We start from the raw sequence: 25,678 nt of genomic DNA, 5'->3' as shown, positions 1-25,678 counted from the left end.
TCTTGAATGTTGTGGACATATCTGGAGAGGATCTAGATTGGGTCTGGGTTATAGAATGGACTATGGCATGGGATCACTTTGGGTGGACACTGTAAATAGTTTACACTGTGAAGCTGTTACAATCCAGTGGGTGGCGGTAATGCATAATTATGGATGCCAACCGCCATAAAACCCAACAGAAGAAGAAGAAGAAGAAGAAGAAGAAGAAGAAGAAGAAGAAGAAGAAGAAGAAGAAATGTTTGTGGAACCGGAAATGACGCCATATGTTTGCGGTGGGAGCTTGTGGACAGAAGAGGAAAAGCTACTTTAGCTTAGCCGTGTTTTACCCGCTCAACATTTAAACGCGTAGAATTCCCACTGTTGCTGTAATGGTTTGACCAAACCTCCAGCATATCCTAATCCTGCAGGAGGAGTTAAACGGTATTTCCAAAACGACCAACCGACTGTGGGAACAATGTCCAGCCGCTTGGCCTTCCAGACCCAGCTGGCCTCCATCATGGAGGTACTGGCTAATGCAGCAGTGGCGGAGATCTGTAAGCTGGTGGACGACGACTATGCGGTGGTGAGTTTACAGATGTCTCAGTGCCAGAGAGAGAACAAAGCCCTGAAGAGGAAGCTGCATCTGCTGGAGCTGAAGATGGCCCGGGGAAATGCCGAGAGGAGGCTCCGGGAGAGCGCCATGAACAGCAGCCGACCAAGGGTTCAGATAAACACCAGCGACAGGCTCCGAGAGTCCTCGCCTTCCGCCGGTAAGATGACAATAACAAGGCAGGAGTGGAACACTTAAGTCTAAAACCATGGCAGTCGTTTCATTCGAACACACTCATTAAAACATATATAAAATGTACGTGTGTGGTTGTGTTTGTATCATGGTCTAAACGTTTAACGTTATTCTACCAAGTTGACCAAACACACACGTAATCGGGGCGCCCCCGTAGCTCACCTGGAGGAGCACGCGGCCCTTTGCTGCATGTCACCCCCCATTCTTTTCTGTCTCTCACCAGCTATCGCTATCACACAAAGTAGAAATGGCAAAAAAATAAATAAACACACACATAATGGCTGAGCCAAAACACAGTATAATTAATTCAATTTTATTTACAGTGGTGTGCAAAAGTGTTTGCCCCCTTCCTGATTTTTTTTTTGCATGTTTGTCACACTTAAATGTTTCAGATCATCAAACTAATTTAAATATTAGTCAGAGATAACACAAGTAAACACAAAATGCAGTTTTTAAATGAAGGTTGTTATTAAGGGAAAACAAAATCCAAACCTACATGGCCTTGTGTGAAATAGTGATTGCCCCTAAACCTAATAACTGGTTGGGCCACCCTTAGCAGCAACAACTGCAATCAAGCGTTTGCGATAACTTGCCATGAGTCTTTTACAGCACTGTGGAGGAATTTTGGCCCATTCATCTTTGCAGAATTGTTGTAATTCAGCCACATTGGAGGGTTTTTGAGCATGAACTGCCTTTTTAAGGTCATTTCATAGCATCTCAATTGGATTCAGATCAGGACTTTGACTAGGCCACTCCAAAGTCTGTCAGCCTCACTAGAATGCTGTATCAAATTCACATCTGAATCCATATAAGGTTCGGCTATTATGCAACAGATGTTGAATAAACATTCGCAAACAGTTTGCTCAACTTATCTCCACTTGGCCACTCCAAAGTCTTCATTTTGTTCTTCATCAGCCATTCAGAGACCCCACAACAACATCCAAAGAACTGCAGGCCTCACTTGCCTCAGTTAAGGTCAGTGTTCATGACTCCACCATAAGAAAGAGACTTGGCAAAAATGGCCTGCATGGCAGAGTTCCAAGACGAAAACCACTGCTGAGCAAAAAGAACATTAAGGCTCATCTCATTTTTGCCAGAAAACATCTTGATGATCCCCAAGACTTTTGGGAAAATACGTGGACTGATGAGACAAAAGTTGAACTTTTTGGAAGGTGTGTGTCCCATTACATCTGGCGTAAAAGTAACACCACATTTCAGAAAAAGAACATCATACCAACAGTAAAATATGGTGGTGGTAGTGTGATGGTCTGGGGCTGTTTTGCTGCTTCAGGACCTGGAAGACTTGCTGTGATAAATGGAACCATGAATTCTGCTGTCTACCAAAAACTCCTGAAGGAGAATGTCTGGCCATCTGTTCGTGACCTCAGGCTGAAGCGAACTTGGGTTCTGCAGCAGGAAAATGATCCAAAACACACCAGCAAGACCTGAATCTTATTGAGATGCTGTGGCATGACCTTTAAAAAGGCAGTTCATGCTCAAAAACCAGAATTACAACAATTCTGCAAAGATGAGTGGGCCAAAATTCCTCCACAGCGTTGTAATAGACTCATGGTAAGTTATCGCAAAGGCTTGATTGCAGTTGTTGCTGCTAAGGGTGGCCCAACCAGTTATTAGGTTTAGGGGGCAATCACCTTTTCACACAGGGCCATGTAGGTTTGGATTTAGTTTTCCCTTAATAATAACAACCTTCATTTAAAAACTGCATTTTGTGTTTACTTGTGTTATCTTTGACTAATATTTAAATTTGTTTGATGATCTGAAACATTTAAGTGTGACAAAAATGCAAAAAAATAAAAAATCAGGAAGGGGGCAAACACTTTTTCACATCACTGTATATAGCGCCAATTCATAACAGAAATTATCTCATTGCACTTTTCTATAGAGCAGGTCTAGACCGAACTCTTTAGCATTTGGCGACAGTGGCAAGGAAAAACTTGGACAGAACCAGACTCAATGGTGGGTGGCCATCCGCTGCTGCCGTGTTAGGTTTTGAGAGGTGGGGAGAAAGCACAATACAAAGGCCATGTAGAATTTGTTTTTAAATAGTAGAATAGTAATTGTAGTGTTAATATTAATAAATTAGTAATAATACTAATTAGTAATACACAGATCCAGTCTCTGCAGCTCTGGAGGCAGAAATACCTGTTGAAAGCGACAGAAGGAGAGAAACGAGAAAGCACAGAACTACGGGAGAGAGAAGATGTCTAGTTAGTAACATGAAGTAATAAAAATGCATACAGATGGAGAGGGAGAGAAGGAGAGAGAAAAGAGGTGCATCATGGGAAGTCTCCCGGCAGTCGAGGCCTACAGCAGCATAACTAAGGGATGGTTCAAGACTCACCCAAGCCAGCCCTAACGATAAGCTTTATCAAAGAGGAAAGTCTTAAGCCTACTCTTAAATGTGGAGATGGTGTCTGCCTCCCGAACCCAAACTGGGATCTGATTCCACAGGAGAGGAGGTTGATAACTGAAGGCTCTGGCTCCATTCTACTTTTGGAGACTGTAGGAACCACAAGTAACCCTGCATTCTGGGAGCGCAGTGTTCTAGTCGGGTAATAAGGTACTATGAGATATGATTGTGCCTGACCATTAAGAGCTTTGTAGGTGAGGAAAAGGATTTTAAATTCTATTCTGGATTTTACAGGGAGCCAGTGCAGAGAAGCTAATATTGGAGAGATTTGATCTCTTTTCTTAGTTCTTGTCAGTACACGTGCCGCAGCATTCTGGATCAACTGGAGAGTCTTAAGGGACTTATTCGGGCAGACAGATAATAAGGAATTGCAGTAGTCCAGCCTAGAAGTAACAAATGCATGCACTAGTTTTTCAGCATCATTTTGAGACAGGATATGCCTGATTTTTGCAGTGTTATGTAGGTGTAAGAAGGCAGTCCTTGAAGTTTGTTTCATTTGGGAAGGATAAATCTTGATCAAATTTAACTCCGAGGTTCCTTACGGTGCTGCTGGAGGCCAGGGCAATGCCATCTAGAGTAACTATATCTTTAGATAATGTGTCTCGGTACAATAACTTCAGTTTTGTCTGAGTTTAACATCAGAAAGTTGCAGGTCATCCAGGTCTTTATGTCTTTAAGGCATGCTTGAAGTTTAGTTAACTGGCTAGTTTCATCTGGCTTGATCGATAGATATAATTGGGTATCATCTGCATAGTAATGAAAGTTTATGGAGTGTTTCCTAATAATATTGCCTAGAGGAAGCATATATAAGGTGAATAGAATCGGTCCAAGCACAGAACCTTGTGGAACTCCATGACTAACTTTGGCATGCACAGAGGACTCACCGTTAACATGTACAAACTGAGATCGATCTGATAGATAGGATTTAAACCGGCTTAGTGTGGTTCCTTTAATGCCAATTACATGTCCCGGTCTCTGTAATAGGATGTGATGGTTAATGGTGTCGAACGCAGCACTAAGATCTAACAAGACGCACTAAGGTCTAACAAGACAATTATATGTATATTATAGTGTAATTATATGGCCTAAAGTCAGCATTCACCCAACACTATGACTGATAGCTATCTACCACAATGTATTTTGGTGGAACATGGTTGTTGTTTAGTAGTTAAGGCAGCTACTTTAAATTGGACTAAAATGTGGCTGTTATACACCTTACTGGACACTGCCAAGTTTAGAAATAGTCTTAATTCATATTTTCTTAATATAAATAAGAGTTTTAGTAATTCCAGTGCCTCACCCTCTTAACTGCACACTCAGCTCCAATGATTTGTGACTACATTAGGATCAACAATGGCCTCTGTCAAGAATATTTTCATCATGCTAACATGTTACTACCTGTCCGTCACTTATGACAGCTTTGACTTATCACTTACCTTAAATATATAAACCCGTACACATTCACAATGACATTAGAAAATAGAAAGCAAAAGTTGTTGGCTCACAAACTCCATGTGTACGAGAGCTACATGTAGCAGGCCAACATGTATTAGCTTTTTGTGGATTTGGTGTACATGCCTGCTCGGCTGAAATGATTTAGAAACTGTCCCGATTATAGTAAATCCAGTATCAGGTCAGGCTTTAATATGTACTTGTACAGTCATGCAGCTGATGATTGTGTTTTAATATGTTTCTGAATAGCTGCTGGGATTATCTGTGCTTTTTTGGATGTGTTCACATCTTCTTTATAAGAAATTACTTTAAATGTCTATTTAATTTCACAACCAACGTCAAAGAACACCAAAATGAGGACTAACTAATTTTTTATTGGGTGAGATGATGCCTCTGTGTCGTCCATGTTAATTACTGACTGAAGGTATGAATAAGTGCAAAGTATGGAGCCAGTGAAAGTGTTATTTTTTTCTTCATACACACGTCGTCCGTCACGTGGCGCACACTGGCCCAAAAATACTTTTCCCCTATAGTCTTACATTGTGGAAGAAGCGGCTGTAAAACGGTGGATAATTATTATTAACGGTGGATAGTGACTCATTTCACTATCAGAATTAGATCCATTCGGTCCGATAACATTTGGTAAGTCTAGAAGAGCCGCATAATTAAATCATTTTATCCTCATTCAAGTTAGCGGTGGGCTGGCTCGGCTGGCGGAAGTCTCTGGTGCTCTTGCTCTATGGGCGCCATGATGCTGAAGATCTGAGTAATTTTATACCAGGAAGTCGAACTTTTTTGGCTTGATGTGCCACTAAACAGCTTTCATACGAATGACTCTGTATCCAGTTTTCTTTATACATCCATGGATGGTATGCCGCTCGTGTTCCACTGGCACATACTGTTTCCTAACTTCAATTAAATTTTATTTATATAGCGCAATTCATAACAGACTTTATCTCATTGCACTTTTCCTATAAAGCAGGTCTAGACCGTACTCTTAAAATATTTATTACACAGACCCAACAAATCCCACCATGAGCAAGCATTTGGTGACAGTGGCAAGGAAAAACTTCCTTTAAGAGGCCGAAACCTCAGATAGAACCAGACTCAGTGGTGAGCGGCCATCCGCCGCTGCCGGTTATCTTTTGGGGGGGGGCATAATGCAAATCAATTTATTTATTTATTTTTTTAATAGTAGAAGTAATGTCAGTATTAATAACAGAGCCAATAACAAGCCGAGGAGGAACACGGGGGCAGCAGGTGGCCCACAACCACAGATCCAGTCTCTGCAGCTCTGGAGGCAGAAATACCTGTTGAAAGTGACAGAAGCCTGAGGAGAGAGACGAGAAAGCACAAAACTACGGGAGAGAGAAGATGTCTAGTTAGTAACATGAAGTAATAAAAATACATACAGATGGAGGGAGAGGGAGAGAAGGAGAGAGAAAAGAGGCGCATCGTGGGAAGTCTCCTGGCAGTCTAGGCATATAGCAGCATAACTAAGGGATGGTTCAGGACTACTTTTGGAGACTGTAGGAACCACAAGTAACCCTGCATTCTGGGAGCGCAGTGTTCTAGTCAGATAAAATGGTATTATGAGATCTTTAAGATACGATGGTGCCAGACCATTAAGAGCTTTGTAGCTGCCGCTTGAAAGTGGTAGACCACTGTCAGACTGTCAAACCAGTACCGCCCATTGTATATTTTTTCTGTCTTTATTGACAATGTAATACAACATAGCGCCGTAAATAAAGGAATATATAAGTTTGTCTTGTCTGTTCTGTTGTAGTGATATGTGCAACTCTTTTGAAATGACAGTTAAGTAATTTCATATGTCATGGCTCCAGGGTGCGACCGCACATGCGACCAAAAATCGCCTAAACATTTTCATTGGTCGAACTGCTGCACCTGAAATTTAGCAGGTCTAATTAAAAAATAATGTATACAAATATTTTTTAATAAACACCAACTGGGTGTGCAGTTGTGATGCTCAGATTGGCTCTGATGTTCACATAAATAATTCCCCCACCACCCACCTGAACGAATAATTTTCTCAGATTTAGAGGAAATGATGTGTGAGGAGTGCCATCATGCCATATATTGTCATCACTGGTCTCCACAGAGGTTGTTGCTGAAACACACAAGTTTCATGGAAGCGCATGTAAACGCATGTTCGCGCGCAATGAAGTTAACTTTAAAGAGCTGCAGTTTATTAACACCGTTGCCTGTTGGCGTTTATCAAACATAATAAATAGATGTATTTACACTCACTTTTGTCAGGCACACAGTCACAGAACACAGCCCTTAAAGTGGCTGGCAAGACACAGACAGACCAAGAGGCACTGCCCAGCTAGGTTAGCAAGACAGACTAGAGAGAGATGCACTGCAAGCTAGCACATCAACTTAACCTTACTGTTATTTGCTGACATCAAACATGGAGAGGAGAGAACACAAGTTTACCTGATTGCTGTTCCCGCAATTCACCAATTCTCATGGTGTTTTGTTTTTTCATGACCAGAAGGATAGTTCATCCTCTCATCGAAGTTGTAAATACTGACACCCACTTTGACATGAGGGGAAGGCAGGCCCTATGCAACTTGCATAGTGAGCATATAGGGCCACACACACACACACACACACACACACACACACACACACACACACCAGTTCTTGCTCTCTCCTGGTGTTTCACATGAAATACAATAACAATTTAAAAAAACAAAAACAAAAAAAAAACAAGAAACGGGGGACATATTTGCAAGTAGCATTGTCTGCAAAAATGGTTGCAAATTGTAACTAAATGGCCACAGTCATTTACCCATAGCCACTGCAATTTACCCATTTTACAGTGTGATACACACTAGTGCTGACCGATAAATCGTATTTTCATCATCATCGCGATATAAACGTGTGATAAACACATTGCAGAAGACTGCCTGAAACGCGATGAATAAGAAAAAACATTTAATTTAGGGATGGGTATGGAAACCCAGGGCCCCGGGGCTAAGACCGTAGTATTTATGATCACGCTGCAGCCTCTGCCCTGCTCTGTGTCGGACTGAGCACCTCCACATACACACATGCACACGGTGAAAGCTGCACAGCAGCCAGCAGAGCCATCCGTGGTGGAGACTGTGAAGATTACTCGAGTTGAGGATAACTACGCTCTTTACTGTAAGTGCAATAAAACCTTGGCGAGTAAAAAGCCAATACACCTGTTCAACAAGCATAAACGTGAACATGTAGAAAGCGACATTTTAATCTGTCTGCAGTCTCTCATATGTTTTACACAACCACAGCGAGCTAGCTCGGCTAATAGCAAATTGTCACAAACAAGCTAAAATGAATGTATATAGTCTAACTGTTTAGCTTAGTTTGCCACGTAACCTTAAATATCTGGCAAATTCTTGTAAACTTAGCTGAGACAAAGCAGCCCCTCCCCCCTCTACCAGGTAACTTACCTGTAGTGAGTCGCAGCAGAGGGAGGACAGAGGACAGGAGGAAGCACTGATACTGACTGATCTGTGTTCATTCTTTCTAAACTTCACTCAGTATTTTAATGTCAGGAATATGATTTATTTTATTGAGATTTTAGATTTGTTTCCAGTTAGATGATATTGAGTTTATATGATTTTGCTACTACTGTAGCTTTAGAAACATTTAGTTATATTTATATTTAATTCTAATCCTGTTCTGAATTTAAAGACAACCAACCTGATATAGTAACTGTATAGCTAATATACACACTTCAGTATTTGTTTATTTATCGCAAGTCATATTGTCATCTCAATATTGAACAAAGTTATCGCACATCGCAGATTTTCCTCATATTGTGCAGGCCTAGTACACACTTCACCAGGGCCCTCTTACAGGGCTCGAGACTAATTGCGTTCCGTGGACGATAGAAAATGTGTTGTGGACGAACAGAGAGCTTCCCTGGGATGAAAGGGATTTTTGTATGTATGTATAACTATCGCTTAGCAAATGACAAACTGAACCGAGCCCTGACTACAGCGGATCGCATCTTCTCATGCTGTTACTATAGTTACTATCACTGCCTGACTACTCAGCACGAGACCTACGAAAAATATGAAGAAGATCCTGAAATGTTCCCACAGTACCGGTCTGTCTAACCCCTCAGTCACAAAGGGCTGGCAGGACCTCGCAAATATGTTGCGCTGGTTACAGATCATACACACATCATTTGATTGAAACAGTCTAGCCAGCTGCTTGCTACTAGCTAGCTAACTTTAGCCAGGCGCTACCCTGGCTGTGTGTGAGTATATTATTTTTCCCTGCTATGCTACATTGTGAACAACAAATCTGTGTTAAAATCGGCAGGAGGAGAGCTAGTTAGCTGTTAGCAGCCGGTGGGCAGCAGAGTCCTTCGGTGTGTTAACAGCTAAAGAAGCTAAACACTGGCTGCCCTCCATTTCAGTGCACCGGTGCACCGCTTATCAGCAGCAGCTGATAAAACAAACTACAATGTCGGCCTACAGGGTAAAAGCCATGGTAGGTTTCCTAGTTGACAAATAATTGCCAGCATGGCTAGTATGTTCACAATATGATTTTATGTAAGCCTGAATGACATTAATCAGTTCTGTCTTATCGATCTCCCTTGACTTGTTTGTGTTTCTATGGGCCATGTGGTCGTGGTAACATACATGACAAACGCCTGCTGTGTTATTAAATTGTGTTAACTATTTAATTTTTTAAAATTCTGTTTGACACTCTACAGATCATTTTTCAGGTTTTGTTTTAAACCTATTTCTTTGAATGCAACAAAATAAATGTTATTATTATTTATTTCCTCAACATTTTAATGGTGTTTTTATTAAAACATTATGCAACTAACAACATTAGATGATACTAACAAAGTAAAGAAACATTTAGATTTTATGATGGTTTACATTCACTTCGGGACGGTTAAAATTGTTTTTCAGGACGGTGGTGAAAAAAAGTTAGTCTGGAGCCCTGCTTACTTCATTAAGCTGATGGAGAGGAAATATGAGGAGACTCTTGAGAGTGAACGCTTCACTCAAAGAGGTCAAAACAAAAATCACTCTCACCACAGATACATGGACAAATATTGGCACTGAGGCATAGTTAGGTGTCACCTGCCACTTTATTAGTGTTATTAGTTCACTGAAGTCCCAAAGCTTTGGAAATGGCTTTATAACCTTTTCCAGACTGATAGATCTCAATTACTTTCTTTCTCATTTGTTCCTGAATTTCTTTGGATCTCGGCCTAATGTCTAGCTTTTGAAGATCTTTTGGTCTACTTCACTTTGTCAGGCAGGCCCTATTTAAGTGATTTCTTGATTGAGAACAGGTGTGGCAGTAATCAGGCCTGGGTGTGGCTAGAGAAATTGACCTCAGGCGTGATGAACCAGTTATGTTTTAACAGGGGGGGGCAATCACTATGTCACACAGGGCCATGTAGGTTTGGATTTTGTTTTCCCCTTATAACAACCTTCATTTAAAAACTGCATTTTGTGTTTACTTGTGTTATCTTTGACTAATATTTAAATTTGTTTGATGATCTGAAACATTTAAGTGTGACAAACATGCAAAAAAGTAAGAAATCAGGAAGGGGGCAAACATTTTTTCACACCACTGTATAGGCTACACTTATCTCATGCATTAAAATCAAATTAAAGAACACTTTCAAAATGTATTTGTTTACGCAACTGAAGGCTTCCATTCACGTGGCGGGTATGAAGAAGTACTCTATTGGTATCTGTAACACTTGAAGGGTACCGGTTTTGGTACCGTTATCGTAATTTTTTAAACAATACCCAGCCCTACCCTTGACTCAAGATTTCGCATACTAAAGTTCCTGCTAGCAGAGAGAGCCTAAAAGTGCAAGTCAAGTTCAAGCTCTTGCACTTCAAGTAAAACGAAGGGAGAGACAGGAAACACAGCAACATCAGTGTGGAACACTGTGGCAGCGGCGGCTGGCCGCCCACCATTGAGTCTGGTTCTGTCCAAGGTTTCTTCCCTCTTAAAGGAAGTTTTTCCTTGCCACTGTCGCCAAAGGCTTGCTGATGGTGGGATTTGTTGGGTCTCTGTAATTAATATTATAAAGACTACGGTCTAGACCTGCTCTATAGGAAAAGCGCAATGACATAACTTCTGTTATGAATTGGCGCTATATAAATAAAATTTAATTGAATTGACTCAGCAAGTACCAAACCACCAGTCTGAGAGAGGAGCTTGGCTCAGATTCAGATGAGCACACCAACAGTGAGGAAGACAATGAACATGTTCTAGATGATGATACTAACAGTTAAATGGTGAGGAATGAGCCTATCCCAAAGAATGAGATCCCACTCAAATGGTGGAAGGAAAATGAAGCAAGGTTTCTCACCTTAGCCATCCTGGCAGTCATACTTGTCTATCTCAGCAACATCAACCCCATCCGAACGCCTCTTCTGAGCTGCAGGGAACATCGTGACTAAGAAAATAGCAAGCCTGACTGCAGAGCCTTTAGACATGCTTACATCCCTCCACTGCAATGCTAATTGAACGCTTGCTGTCCCTTTAGTAGTGAGGAAATTTCAATATTGAGATCAGAGCTGATTTAGAAATGTTTTTGTTAGATTATCAACCTCTTTTGAACTTTTACTTGAACTGATCAACATTTCAATGACTAATACATGCCCTAAACTCTTTTTTGCACTATTTATGTTGGGCTGAATTTATGTTGGACTCATGGACATTTGTGTTACTGGTAAGATGCCTTTTTAATTCTGGGCAATAAAAGGTTAATATGATCTGGTTAAAAAGGTAACTTAAGCATAGTATTTACCGTTCCTGCTGCAACTTTCAGACTGGTCAGGAAGCACAAGGAAGACTTCGTTTTCCTCCAGGTCTGAGGTTGATGCTAACCTTAGAGCTAACCACCTTCACTTTTACCCAGCAGCTGGGAAGCAAGACACGGGAACGTCTTGGGTTTTGAGGAGCGGCAGCGTTTAAAGATATAGTTGCTCTAGATGGCATTGCCCTGGCCTCCAGCACCACTGTAAGGAACCTCAGAGTTATCTTTGATCAGGATTTATTTAACTCCCACATGAAACAAACTTCAAGGACTGCCTTCTTTCATCTACGCAACATTGCAAAAATCAGGCACATCCTATCTCAAAATGATGCTGAAAAACTAGTGCATGCATTTGTTACTTCTAGGTTGGACTATTGCAATTCCTTATTATCAGGCTGCCCAAATAAGTTCCGTAAGACTCTCCAGTTAATCCAGAATGTACTAAGGCACAGGAAACCATCAAAAAGTCTGACAGATGCACAATATCAGCGGCTTATTCTTATTCTCTTCTCTGTTCTGGTGAACTTGTTATCAGACACCTATTTACACATCCAATAGACAGAGCAACATTAACATTTATTTGGAGTGGTGTGGTTGTCTCCACTACCCAGTAATAAAACGTTACACATAGTCATTTGATTGATCGTTAAAGTAAAGTACTGATTAATATTCCTTAGCAACAATATGCTTGGGTTTATATTTAACTGTTTAATGGTGGGCAAGACACATTCTGTTGTGTATTTCCCATCTCTGTTGTGTATTTCCTATCTCTGCTTCCACTGTAGTTACACTGTCAATACTGACCATTAAAATGTACACTGTCAGTATTTCTAAATATACATTTTCCTTGTTTTTGTGTAGATGATGTGTTTGAGCAACAGATGGATGTGGATCTGTGGTCTGGCAGAGCTGCAGCAGGGAATGCAACCAGCGAGCTGATCCATTCTGACAGCATCCAGAGTAAGGTGAGTACACCACAAGGGAGGACTGGAGACATGATGCTTTGAGTAGAAAGGAATGGATATTGAAAACAAACATACAGGGATGGGACAGATTGGCTGCTGAGCAATGCTACATAGAAACCTAACCCTGAACTTGTCTGTGAACAGCAGAGGGTTGTGTTTTGTACTGAGTGAGGCCATGTACTGTAGCTGCATGAATATGAAACTGGTCTTTGCTGATGACCAAGTGACAAACCTGCCTTGTTGTGCAGTCTCCAGACGTAGAGCTGGTGGAGCCAGAGGCAGTGCTAGTGAAGGAGGAGAAGGTGGAGGCAAACATGTCACGAGCTGAAGAAACAGAGGGAGACGTGCCACTTATAGGAGATGATGGTGAGTACAGACAAACTACTTATGCACATGTGTATAAGACTACCCTGTGCCTAAGGCTTAGTATTAAAAATCAATACTTTTCGAGTACTGAATCATTGAGTGTCTGAAGCATGAAAAGCAATCAAGTGTTGAAAATTTAATTGAATGCTCAGGCAGATTCCTGTTTACTTCTTCAGCACTCCACTGATTTTACACTGATGGTCAGTTACTAGTAATGGGCTGTACTACTCAGGCTGTGTAAACAGTTGAATAATGTCTTGTGGCTTTGGAGGAGCTTTATCAAATCTGAGAAAACCATGATGTCATAATGATGTCACCAGGGTTATCTCAGGTTGGGCTGGGAGACTACAAATGTGTATCAGAAAGACTGCATTGCTTTTTATTGCAAGTGTGGGTGTTGAGTTTGTTTACCAGGTAGGGTGGGTCTAACTGAATACTGTTGTCAGTCACTTTTGTCAATCACTATTTGCTGTCCATGAAACTCAACACTTCCTGCAGGCGTTTCACATTAAAAGATACATCACGATGAATGAATTATGATGAATGAACCATGTGAGCTATTAATGGTGATTAATGTTAACTGATGATTGATTAATTGATTAATGAAAGAATTGACAGGCGTGAATATTTATTGTGTCAGAAATTTGGTCTGTATCAAGAGACTAAAGTATTATCTATTAAGTTTTTCTCCTTTCTTTGCCCCACATGGTCTCTGTAAAGGAGTGGTGGAGTGTGTTCCTTGTGGAGCTGCAGGGCAGAGACCCAGCCTTGAACAGCAGGACACCCAGTTGCAGCCCCAGATCCAGAGCAGCAGGACGAGGCGTCCCGGCAGCAGCAGCAGCAGAGGAGTGGAGGTCAGTGACTCCTCTCCTCTCCTTAAGTGTGAACTTAGTGCCTCTGTTGAGGGCAGAGACTCACTGCAGGAAACAATAAACCCACACCAGTATATTGATGACGGCAGCAATGACTCTCAGTTTGACGTGCTGTGTGACAACGATAAAAGCACTAACTCGTTGGTTGAGGAGCTTTTGGACGAGCAGTCGGGGGTTGAAGTGAGAGGAAGGAGGCCATCTTGTTCGTACTCGATGGCAGCGGCTGATTTCCCATCAACCTCTTCCAGTATTAACGGCTGGAGTCGTTACGACCCCAGTTTCCCCCTGTCCCAGCCCTTCAGTGACAGCAGCAAAGTGCACCATCGAACCGGCACCAAGGAAAGACTGTTTGTTTGCAGCTACTGTGGCAAGGCTTTTAACCGGCCCAAGAAGGTGGAGATCCACCAACGCGTCCACACGGGGGAGAAGCCTTTCAGCTGCTCCACATGTGGGAAGATGTTTTCTGAGGCCGGGAACCTGAGGAAACACCAAAGAGTTCACACCGGAGAGAAACCATACAGCTGTGGGATGTGTGGCAGGGGATTCGCCTGGATAAGAAACCTGAAAACCCACCAGCAAAAGAGCCACCCTGAAATTTATACTGAGGAGGAAACCTGGGAACAGACCTGAACTGAACTGTAGGGTGTAATAATCCAGTAGAAAAAGAGTCTCTACACAAGGAAAATCATTTGTACACAGGACCATCTTAAGAACTTGATAAACAGATTTCTAAATGTTTCACACAGTAGCTAAGAAGAGACATGTTTTAAATGTGACGTTGCTTTCAAAGAGAGAAGTAAGAATAAGATGAATTGGAATGATAGTATTTCTGTGTTCTGGTCAAGTGAAGGTTTTAGATTGAAAAGTGGGGACACATGTTTACCTGAAATGTGTTTCATTTATCTGTTTCCTATACACATGTTTGGGTTGACCCACCCAAGATGATACTGCACACAGCTGGAGCTTTGCATTGCCAAATCTGTCCAAAAGGTGAGCCAAGAGGAGCTTCTCTGCCAGAGTGGATACTCTGCCTTGTCCCAATCGCCTGCTTGAAGAGCTGAGGCTGCAGAATCAGTGACGTCTTTTAAATCATTTCTTAAAACTCTCTTTAAAAAAACCCAAAACTTTTTATTAATGCTAGCACATCGTTTTATTTCCAACATGTCTTACCTGTTTTATTATTGTTTTTTATTTTGTATTATTTTTGGGTATTCCATCTTGTTTTTGTATTATTTTAATTGTCTATTTTTTTTTTTTTTTTTTTGTTGCCTACTGAAATGTTTTAATCCTGGTTCAACCATGTGATGCACTGTGTAACTTAGTTTTTGAAAAGTGCTGTATAAATAGTTTATTATTATAAAAAAAAATCTCATGTTTAGACTCAAACCAGCAATGTGTCAGTCCGTCTCTCAGTACTGACAGTTCCTGTCTGCGGCTCTCAGCTCCGAGCCCATTGGTTCCTGCTGAAGACGTAAAGCTTAATGTTTAAAAAGGCTCAGTCAATTCCTCAAACAGCTGCTCGCTGTAGTTTTTATCAGACTAACAGAAGGAAACAGTGCATTTGTTGGGGACTATTTCCAGCGGCGGATGAATCCACATATGGTGCTGTAGTGAATGTTTGGGGCAGCAGGACGGTGTGTGTGGGACTGAGGCAGAATAAACTCCAGTGTGTGTGTTCGTGGTGATGAAGGAACATGTCACCCAGTGCAGCAGTGCGGCTCACTGATGTGTTGTAATAGTTTCTGGACAACAGTGGAGCTCTGCGGCTCAGAGGAAGGAGATTTAATACTTGTTAGTAGATGCATTCAGTGTTGGTTTGAGTCTGAACATGGCAGACAGTGCTGTTTAGCTTTAAGAACACATCTCTTAAGTAAAGCTGCTGTGGCCCCTCAACCAAATCACAACGAAAATCAGGTTTTGGCTCAAAATGTCTTGTCACATAAAGATTAGCCAGCACAGTTGCAAAGTTAGAGACTAAAACAGAACATCACTCAGTAGTAGGTGAGGGAGCACTGACTGAATGGTCTAACACACAGGAACAACTGGTTCCACTTCCATTATATGTAGGCGATTGTAAAATGTGGTTTGCCCAGTGATCTATGTGTTACACACAGTGTTGTTTTCATGGGTTATATGGTTGGAATAAATAAGTACTTGTGTTGGAGTCTTGTCCAGTATTCAGGCACTTGCCAGGTCTGAAAATGGTATCCATGTTCTCCTAGTAAATGTTTGAGAGCATTGTTAAGGAGTGGATTGTCATTCTAAATGTAACACATTTCATGTTGTTTATAGCTGAAATATTTCACATTTTATATGCAACATTTCATTTATGGAATAAAATATGCTTCTTAAACCGCTGAAATCTTATTTCATGCAGTTATACAATGAGTCATACTGTCTACGTATAAAGCACACTTTCACTGTCACGATCCTCATTATCTCCAAAATATATTTAAAACAGGCTCATTTATAGCTTTAATTAAGTTTGTGTAAACATTACTGATGGTCGCATTTTGTTCTCAACTCATTGCTCCACTTGGTACACAACGGTAAACTTGTTGCAACCTAATGTTAGACAACACAAGAGGAGAAATTAAATGACAAACATGACAGTTAAATATTGACCGTCAGTGCTCTCAATCTAAGGCAGGTTTAAATGATTGAATATTGCAAAACTGCTTCCTCTGAACCAGTTGTCACCCCCCGAACCCACAGAGAAGTGTCACCAAACTCTGCAGTCACCCTCAGCGCTACGAAACATCTTAGCATCTTTCAGCTCATTGTTTTGGAAACAATGAAATGAAAAAGCTCTGATAGCTGCTCAGCAGCAGACAGCAGACAGACTCAGAGAGCAGCTGCTGAACATAGTGGAGCATCTAGCAGCTAAAGAGCCAGATGTTTCCCTCAGGAGCTGCTGGAGACCAAACACAGAGCTGACAGAATATTCGTTCATTCAACATTCATCAGGTGACAAACACCACTCCAAATGAATGTTGCTAATGTTGCTCTGTGTCTGCTGGATGGGCAAAAGATGAAAATAATGCAGGTTTAAAGAGTTGTACACAAGGTATGTACTGAGCAGAACGTTTTCACAGTTTCTCAATCAGGTCTTTGGCATTTCTCTACTGCAATTTCTTGTTACTTATGGGCTGACGTATATGCCAGTACAGATATATCTGTAATAAGCTAGTATCAGCTCTCCACTCAAGCAAAGGTCGTAAAATTGTATGGCATCTCTCCTGATCATGTTCTTTATCGTGTGTCTTTTTAGTCATCAATGTTGTGTCTGCGGTGCAGTAATAACAGACATTTCCTCTCTTGTTTGTGTGTGCAGAAGGAAGAGGAGCCAGATGTGGTGCTGGTGAAGGTGGAGGAAGTGGAGCCGGTGACGGGGACTCTGAGCCAGACAGGCCTCAGCATACAGGAGGGTTAGTGGACACATCCACCTTTCATTTGAATCAGTGATCACACTGATGAGCACACTTCTCTGACATCACCCTTACAACACAAAGTACATATGCCTGTATAGTTGTCTCTTACCCAGCATGGCCACTAAAAATGTATCAATTTCAAAATAAAATGCCCACTTCCTGTATGGCAAAGCAGATTAAACACTGGAAAAGCAACTGGAACTGCAACATGTTCAAAATATCAGTAATAAGATACCAGTTCATCACCGTTCATGTATTTCTCATAGAAAAATCAAATGCTGCATTCAAGCCAAACCGATACGAAAACCAAAACTCTCACACAGTAAAGGATGGACCAGTGCCAAATGCCTCTTTTTTATTTCATGGCAGCAGATTTTTAAAAAACCCAGTGAATATTTCTCAGCCATTGTTTTACATATACTGTTACCACTGCTGTCCCTCCTGACATGGAGGATGAATAGACAGGGCAGGAGGTCCTGTGAAAAGCCTGATCCTGCCTAGAACATACAGAGTCTGACACTCAGCATCTCTCTCTTTGTATCCAGGGTTGGTGGAGTCAAGCACTGATGACTACAAAGCAGTTCTGCCATTTGATGAAAACACACAAACGTCCACCAATCAGCTGTCTGACCTGCAGGAGTCTGGGCGGGGCTTCTCAGAGGTCAGCTATGGCCATTCTTCGATGTGGACTAATGGGGGGGGTAGTTATTGTCACGATGACAGCCTCCCGGGGCCGTCCTCACACTGCGCCCCCCTCTCATACCTGCCCACCACACTCATTGGAGCAGAGCCTGGCAGCTCAGGGAGGGGATTGGCTGTCGAAAGCTCTAGAGGCTTCCACACCTCTGTGTCCTTTCAGCAGCAGCCTCCTGTTATCGATCTGTCAGAGGAGTCCAGCCCCAATCAGGTTTTAGGTCAGATACAGCGGTCCCAACAGTTCCTGGAACAAGGTCAAAGTCAGGGTCAGGGCAGTTATAGCAGCGCTGATATACAGCAGAAAATCCCCAGGAAGAGGGTTTGCATCTGTAGGTTCTGCAGTAAAGGGTTCAGCTCCCCGGCAAATTTAGAATCCCACCTCAGGACTCACACAGGAGAGAGGCCGTACGGCTGCAGCATCTGTGGCAAAAAATTCTCCCAGTTCTGGAACCTGAAGATCCACAGGAACATCCACACGGGGGAGAGACCGTACCAGTGCTCGCTCTGCCCCGAGAGGTTCTCTGACCCCAGCAACCTGAAAAAACACCAAAAGAGACACCACCCACAGGCGTAGGCATACAGTCAGGGACATGCTCTGTTATAATGTCTCAAAAACCCCTAGAGAGACTTAAATAACAAGCCTTATATTTCAAAATCGAATCACAATTGAAATTTACAGACAACAGCAAGATAATGACGACATGTAGCTCACTGCCCTGGAGCCAAAATATGCTACAGGGAATTTATCTCCTCCTAATTAATAATTAAAAACAGAAACTAAGAGCAGCAGAGTGGTGAGTAGGACATGACCCTGTTGTGTACGATCAAATATAATAAAATAATAAAACCTGGGAAATTAGAAATAAAGGCCTGTCTCTAATATGAGCCTTCAAATAAAGGCCTGGATCTCTCTGCAGTGGAGGTAAAGAAAGGGCCTGGCCGTTATTTGAGAATTTACAGTAATTCAAGGGTTACAGGGCCAGGACTGTATTTGAACTATTTGAGGGGTGTCAGATCAAAATCTACAAAACAAGCCAAGCAACAAAAACTTGCAGTCACTGACATAATGAGACATATCAGACAGTGCAGGACAGAATGCACTGTTTCTTAACGTATTTTAATCATGTTCTTCCAGTGAAAATGCATTCAGTACATATTTTTCTTTGTTTTATCTACAAGAATAATTCTCTTCTTGAGGAATGTGTTATTTTAAAGTGTGACTATTATGTAAAATACCAGCCATTGTAGCATAAGCATTTACTGTAAATGTAACGCTAGCTTTTTCTATTGTGTCACAATTTTGTAAATCCTGCTCAATGTTCACAGTTTGCAATTGTAAGTCATTAAAACTTTATAAAAACTCAACATGTGAATTTGTGTTTTCATTATAAATCATACATTACAAAATTGTGACACAATATTATCATGAAATCTATAACTCATACAGTACATTGTTGTAATTTATAATGACCAAATGTACAGATTCCCTTTAAAGTCTATATGCCTCCAAGTAGAAATAGATTTCACCAAATTTCTGAAGCACGTTCGTGCTTTTCACTTACAATTTTGCACACTCCATGAGCATTTCTGTACTGCCACCCTCTGGACGAACCTTCAGCCAGTGTTGTGGGGTGTAATGTTAGCCACCAGCTGCCCTTTACAATTTAAGTCTTAAGTAGCCTTTTTCCAGCCAAAATAACAAGACAAATTGCAGAGTTGTATTATGATGCAAGATATTGTACTGAAGTTGTCTGGAGGCCTGCTGAGATGTAGTCAAGGACAGTTTCAAGATATTATTTTTTAATTGTGTCTATGGGGTGGTGGTCTGTGCAGTCATTAATGCCAGTCATGTGCGGTCATATATTGGGACTGTAAGAGGCTTTGTTAGGGATGGTAAATGGTGGTCTGTATTCATATAGCGCCTTTCTAGTCTTCCAACCACTTGAAGCGCTTCACGCTACGTCATTCACCCCATCACACACCAATGGCGCAGCTTTCAGGAGCAATCTGGGGTTCAGTATCATGCCCAAGCACAATCTGCTCAACCTCTAAGCTACAGCCGCCACTTTTATAGCCTCTACTATAGGAATAGTTCAACATTTTAATATACACTATACACAATAATACACTTATTCACTTTCTGTCAGAATGAGATGTTCAGATTAATTTGATTTAAGACGGTGTAGTCCCTCATTCGTCCAGGAGTGTTCTATCATAGAAAAGGTTTCAGTCATAGTCATCTGGACACTGTTTTCAGAATCAAGACGTTTCGGCTCCCATCCGGAAGTCATTCTCAATTGTGAAAAATGGACCGGGAACTCAGAAATTTAAACTACTCTGTGTTACATAAGCCCCGCCCTCATGAAGAAGTCTACCTGAGTATCTGTTGATTACTCTAGCTATTTTCACCTGAAACTGACCTAATTGTTTCCATGATGGCCCAGTAATCAGTAATCAGGCCTATTGTTTTCTGGCTGCACCTCCCTCATCACTGTTAAGTATCTGATTAGCATATGATTGGCGTGACCAAGGTGCTAATACACTGTGGTAAACTTTGGGCAGATTGAATCTCAGACCACCATTTCTGTTCAAAGAGGGGTTTTCTTTTTTCACAAAATGGCTTCCTTGACACCCCGTTCAAATCAACTCTTCTCTCTACGTATTTGTATGTAGACTCCTTCCTGAGAGCAGGGCTTATGTAACACAGAGTAGCTTAAATTTCTGAGTTCCCGGTCCATTTTTTCACAATTGCGAATGACTTCCGGATGGGAGCCGAAACGTCTTGATTCTGAAAACAGTGTCCAGAGGACTAAGACTGAAACCTTTTCTACGATTAATTTGATTTGTTTGATTAATCGGTACACAAACACAATTTCAAAGTGACAAGTTGTGGTTTTACGGGGAATTGTGTGCTGAAACTATTTCTTGGCACAGGGACTTCACAGTGACAACAAGACTCCAGGAAGTCACTGAGTCTGGCCAAAATAGTTACAGTATGTAACTCCTCATAAAACCACAACTTGTCATATGTTTATGTATGGAATAAACAAACAAGATACATGTTCATTAGTAAAAGTCTTGGTAGATGTATTTCTTACCTTTGGGCAGAGCCAGGCAAGCAATTTCCCCCTGCTTTATGCTAAGCTAAGCTAATCACCTCCTGGCTTAATGTTCTTCTTGATGTCCAGAAATAGTATAGTAGTAGTTTGAGCGCCCTGACAGATGATGGACTGTGCTGATCCACCTTCTGCCTGGACTACTCTGTGTCTGCATAAGCAGCCCCTTTACATCTCATCATGTCAGGTGTGGATGTGTCTGTTCATCGCTGCGTCTTTCTGTTGATTTTGTATGAATTTATGGAATAGTGTAACTATTTCTTGACATCAGCAAATCAGCGCAGACGTGAGGGTGGTATCTATTTTCTCATCTAACGCTGCAAGAAATGTCCAACTATTTGTTTTGATGTCTATCCAGTCCTTACCCTGATGATATTGAAGTCATTAACACCTGGTCTTAATGCACCTCTCTTCTGCTCATGCCCCCAGTCTGCAGCACCTCAGTCGACCCCTGTAACATCACAAGGCCCCAGCAGTGTAGTGTCAGTCCAGCTGAGGGTACCAGACACCAACACACCAGCCAACCCTAACACTCAACAACAGCAGAGATCCAGTAACAATAACCCTCTGAGCTCTGAATACTCTCTGTTTGAACTGGAGACATTCTTCACCCGCTGGGCCCCTGATAATGACTCTGTATCGGCCCCCGGTGGCCCTTCATGTTCTTTCACCACTGATGACTCAGCAGAGCGTGACCAGGATGGAGTTATTATTGTAGAGACTGAACCACAACCTCACCATGTGCTTCAGCCACCACAGGGCTCAGTTTCCTCAGCAGTGAGGACGAGTGGAGGAGTTCACATCCAGCGGTCTGTGTCGCAAGGTAAGAGATCGTCTCCTTTCCTTTGTAGAGGCTCCGTGTGTCGCTGCCTTGGTGCCTCTTTTAAAGGCCTGAAACAGAGACATTACTAATGACTTTATGAGACGAGTGCTTCCTCAGATCACGTCCACATTAAGCTGGCGAAATTTGAAAATGCGTCAGTTTACACCCAACATGGATCTTCTTGAAAATGTTCTCCGGAGTGTAAAATTAAAAATGCTGGTCATGCTCTGTAGTGTGAAGAGGAAGGACCGAGCTTTTCAAACAAGTTTAGAGCACAGGTGACTCTAGTGGCTTCTGCAGTGGGCAAACAACAGAAACTATAACAATATGTCACTGGTACTGTGTTTGACTGTGTTGAATACTAATGTCTACAGTTTAGTTGTTTGCCAGCCAACAGATCTGTCCTACATATGAATATTTCAGAGTGAACCTAGAAGTTTAACAGAACAGAAAACTGTGGGTGTGTAGGAACAGGTAGCAGTGAGAAGATAAAGTACAAACCAGGAAGTTCACTTTGAAGGCGTATTACACACAGACATAGCACAGGCAGGATTTTACAACTCTGGAATGTTATATCAGCAGTGATTTGCTCCTCCATCTTGACTTTTGCCAAGTAAACTGTAGATTTAACACAATGCTGCACAGAACAGGCTACCAGGTATTCTACCTGGTACATACACTTGCATCTGTTCGACTGCTGCGACCCAAGTTGAGCCAGGATCAGCGTTTTTGCCGGACTACTTTACCCTGCGTTTTTCTTTGGGGGGGGAGCAGAGAACTCTTTCTTTGCATCTTGTCCTATCTAGTGAACAGTCCTGTGTCTTTTTGTCTCTGCATCTTTTTAGTGATTTTTTTGAATTTAGGTCATTAGACACAAGACGTCAGCGGTGTGTAAGTACTTAAGTGTCCATCTGCTCAATCCACACCAACCTCCAATCAGCCTCAGGCGTAGCTGTCCATCAGCAGCACAGCTAATCTGGGTCTTCACCAGGCTGACTAATGTCTCATAAAATAATGTCTCAAATCATTTTCATGTAGACTGCATGAGAAATAAAGGTGTTATTTTTACGTACTGGTGCCGCCCAACAAATCTTCTACGCCCATTGTGTGGCCTCAAAGCTCGTAGTTAAACTCCACGATCAGTCATTAAACATACAGACAGCAGGTGATTTGTGTGCCACAAAGGAAAAGACATGTTCTGATTTGCATTGTGTGGACTGATACATTTGATAAAATGGAAGTGAACTGTATGTGTATTGTTAGACGCACGAGGGACAGACATCAAAAATGTTCCCTCTGTGGATTCTCCTTTAGACACAGACGTGCTGTCAAAGCATCATGGGAACTGTATCTGATGAAGGCTAACGAAATAATAGTCATATTATTATTAAAATGACATGGTGTTCATATTTTACTGTCCACTGCAGTAGCAGACACTGATTTATTGTCGACTCCTTGTTTTTTCTGCAGGGGCTCCTGTATCCATACCTATGAGGATGCAGGCTCCATCTTCCCAGCCTCCATGGAGCAGAACACCAGCCATGCTAAGAAGTGCACAGGCTCAGCTGCTGCGGCAGCCTCGTAACAGCAGCAGGATCTGTGCAGAGACCACGCTGTCCTCCACCACAGCTGCTGTCAGTAACACTCACAGTGCTGGGAAAACAAGTAGCTCTGGTATCAGCTCAACCAGTAGTACTATGAGCTCCACTGTGACCGCACAGTCAGCTTTACCTGCCAGGGGATCCGCAGCAGCGTTGGCCAGCATTGAGGTGGCCATCGCTGCACAGCATCGAGCCAGCCTTCTGGCTTGCCACAATAAAAGCCAGGCCGCAGGCATTGTGCCCGGGGAACGCCGCAGGAAGAGCTACGTATGCCAAGCCTGCGGCAAGGCTTTCTCCGGCCTGTCCAATCTGGAAGCCCACGAGAGAGTCCACACGGGGGAGAAACCTTTCCGCTGCGACACCTGCGGGAAACGCTTCTCAGAGGCCGGGAACCTGAAGAAGCACCAGAGAGTTCACACCGGGGAGAAACCCTTCAGCTGTGACCAGTGTGGGAAGAGGTTCGCTTGGATCTGCAACCTGAGGACGCACCAGCAGTCTGCCACAGGCTGCGGACCACAGGCCAGGGGAGGGTTAGGACTGGGCTGATCACACAGAGTACACTGGAGCAGCAATACAAAGGGTGAAACACTTACCATATTTACTTATTTTGTCTTTCATACTTTCCAGATATTTTCTGTCTTTGATATACTATGGTGAAACACTGAACAACTATTAGCTCTCAGTTAAAAGACCAAACTAGTTTTTTATGCTTACCAAAGTGGGTTATGTTGTTTTAGGGTTTTGAAGGTGTTGTTCCAGGCAGTCACTGCTTTCATTTGATGCAACTTGAAGTGCAGATTGATTTGATAGTCAGCACTGCAACACCATGCAACAATAAGCTGACTTGTACAACAACAAAATCACACGTTTACTGTGATGAATTTTTTTCAAGCATCTGCAAGTAAATTTTCATGCTCTACGGCATGTTAGGGTGTTAGGGAAAGCACATTAAATATTCCAGCAGACTTTGGAATGCTTTGGGAAATTGTTGGTACTAATGTAATTTATACTTGACTTGTGCTAAATGGGCTAAAATGTCATCTGCTCTTTCTCTAACTTGTTCTCACGTGCGGACAGAAATGCCCAAGTGTTGTGCCACCACCAGTTAACCTCCCAACTGGAAAGAGACAACATTAGTTTAATAAAATATAATCCTACTGCACATGTTTAAATAACACTGGCGATATGACATGTTTCTGTAGAGGATCAAATGGAAAGAACAAATGAAGAGTTTTAATGGTGCCAGCCCAAGCCAAAAGCTTGTTATTGTGAATATTAAAATGACACTGAAAGATTCATTATAATGTGTTTTCATTGCTGTATTAATTTTGAGAACAATCTAGTCACAGTACAGTTCTCTACATAGTTTCAGTGTAACTCCTTCATGCCCTTCCAATTCAAAACAAAAGATGCCAGTAAGTAGCTTTTAGGGTTTAAATGTGGTCTTACTTTTGAGAGACACCAGCACTAATAATTCCACAGGCGTGAAAGTGATTGTACTGTTGTTAACAGTAGTTACACTCTATGGTCACAATGAGTCTGACAGGCTGCTACTACTTTTGTACTTTGAACACGTCAAGTGTCATTTGTGTACAATAAACATTTTTTGAGGCACAATGAAATGATTTCAATGTTGAGGTGGACTTGTATCATTAATGGTCACAATAATAAACAAATTGACATCATCTGATCCATATCCATAAAAAGCTTGATCTTTTGAGCGTCACCCTGCGCACATGAATGTGGTTTTTCCGACTACATGTAGCTTTTTTGAAACACTACAATGGCTGAGAGTCGAACACGTTAAAACCATAAGGTTTCTAGCAAAATGTCATTCAGTAGCAGTGTTGTATATAGTTAAGTTTTCCATCTTCAACGAAACTGATCCTTTTCCAAGTCGATTCTAACGACTTTGATGGGCCACAGGTGTTCGCATTTGTGAAGCCACGTTAACGTCACTGGCAGTCAAAAGCGCGTCATACTGCAGCGCAGAAGGATTTCCAACAAATTCACATTTCACGAGTATTAATTACAGGGTCTTTACATTAGATATGTAATGAGACTGGAGTTGATTAAAAGGAGACGATTGCACATAGCAGAGGATGGTTTTGAGCCATCAACCTCTGGGTTATGGGCCCAGCACGCTTCCGCTGCGCCACTCTGCTTTAGGTTGCAATGCTGTAACATTTACCTACTTAACGTGGGACAGTATCAGTGACTGGTTGAATTTCTGATATATTACTAACTTTAGTATATTCGATTACATTCTGACTGCACAGAACGATTCATTAAACATATATTATCCATAAGAGCATTTCGGAAGCGAG

At 41.9% G+C, this 25,678-nt stretch overlaps 1 protein-coding gene across 1 annotated transcript; it reads left to right on the top strand.

The window, feature by feature from the left end:
• Positions 1-164: 164 nt before the first annotated feature.
• Positions 165-24,650, top strand: si:ch211-89o9.6 (fez family zinc finger protein erm). Its single transcript, XM_044185655.1, has 8 exons — positions 165-749; positions 12,343-12,446; positions 12,695-12,812; positions 13,533-13,666; positions 17,019-17,112; positions 17,661-17,776; positions 21,357-21,750; positions 23,221-24,650. The coding sequence occupies exons 1-8, from the start codon at positions 455-457 to the stop codon at positions 23,895-23,897; spliced, it is 1,932 nt and encodes a 643-aa protein (XP_044041590.1). The 5' UTR covers positions 165-454; the 3' UTR covers positions 23,898-24,650.
• Positions 24,651-25,678: the final 1,028 nt, after the last annotated feature.

Source organism: Siniperca chuatsi, linkage group LG3 (genome assembly GCF_020085105.1).
Source record: "Siniperca chuatsi isolate FFG_IHB_CAS linkage group LG3, ASM2008510v1, whole genome shotgun sequence".
Classification (NCBI taxonomy): Eukaryota; Metazoa; Chordata; class Actinopteri; order Centrarchiformes; family Sinipercidae; genus Siniperca; species Siniperca chuatsi.
The sequence above is the reverse complement of the archived record's forward strand: the minus strand, read 5'-3'. Positions and strand labels throughout refer to the sequence as shown.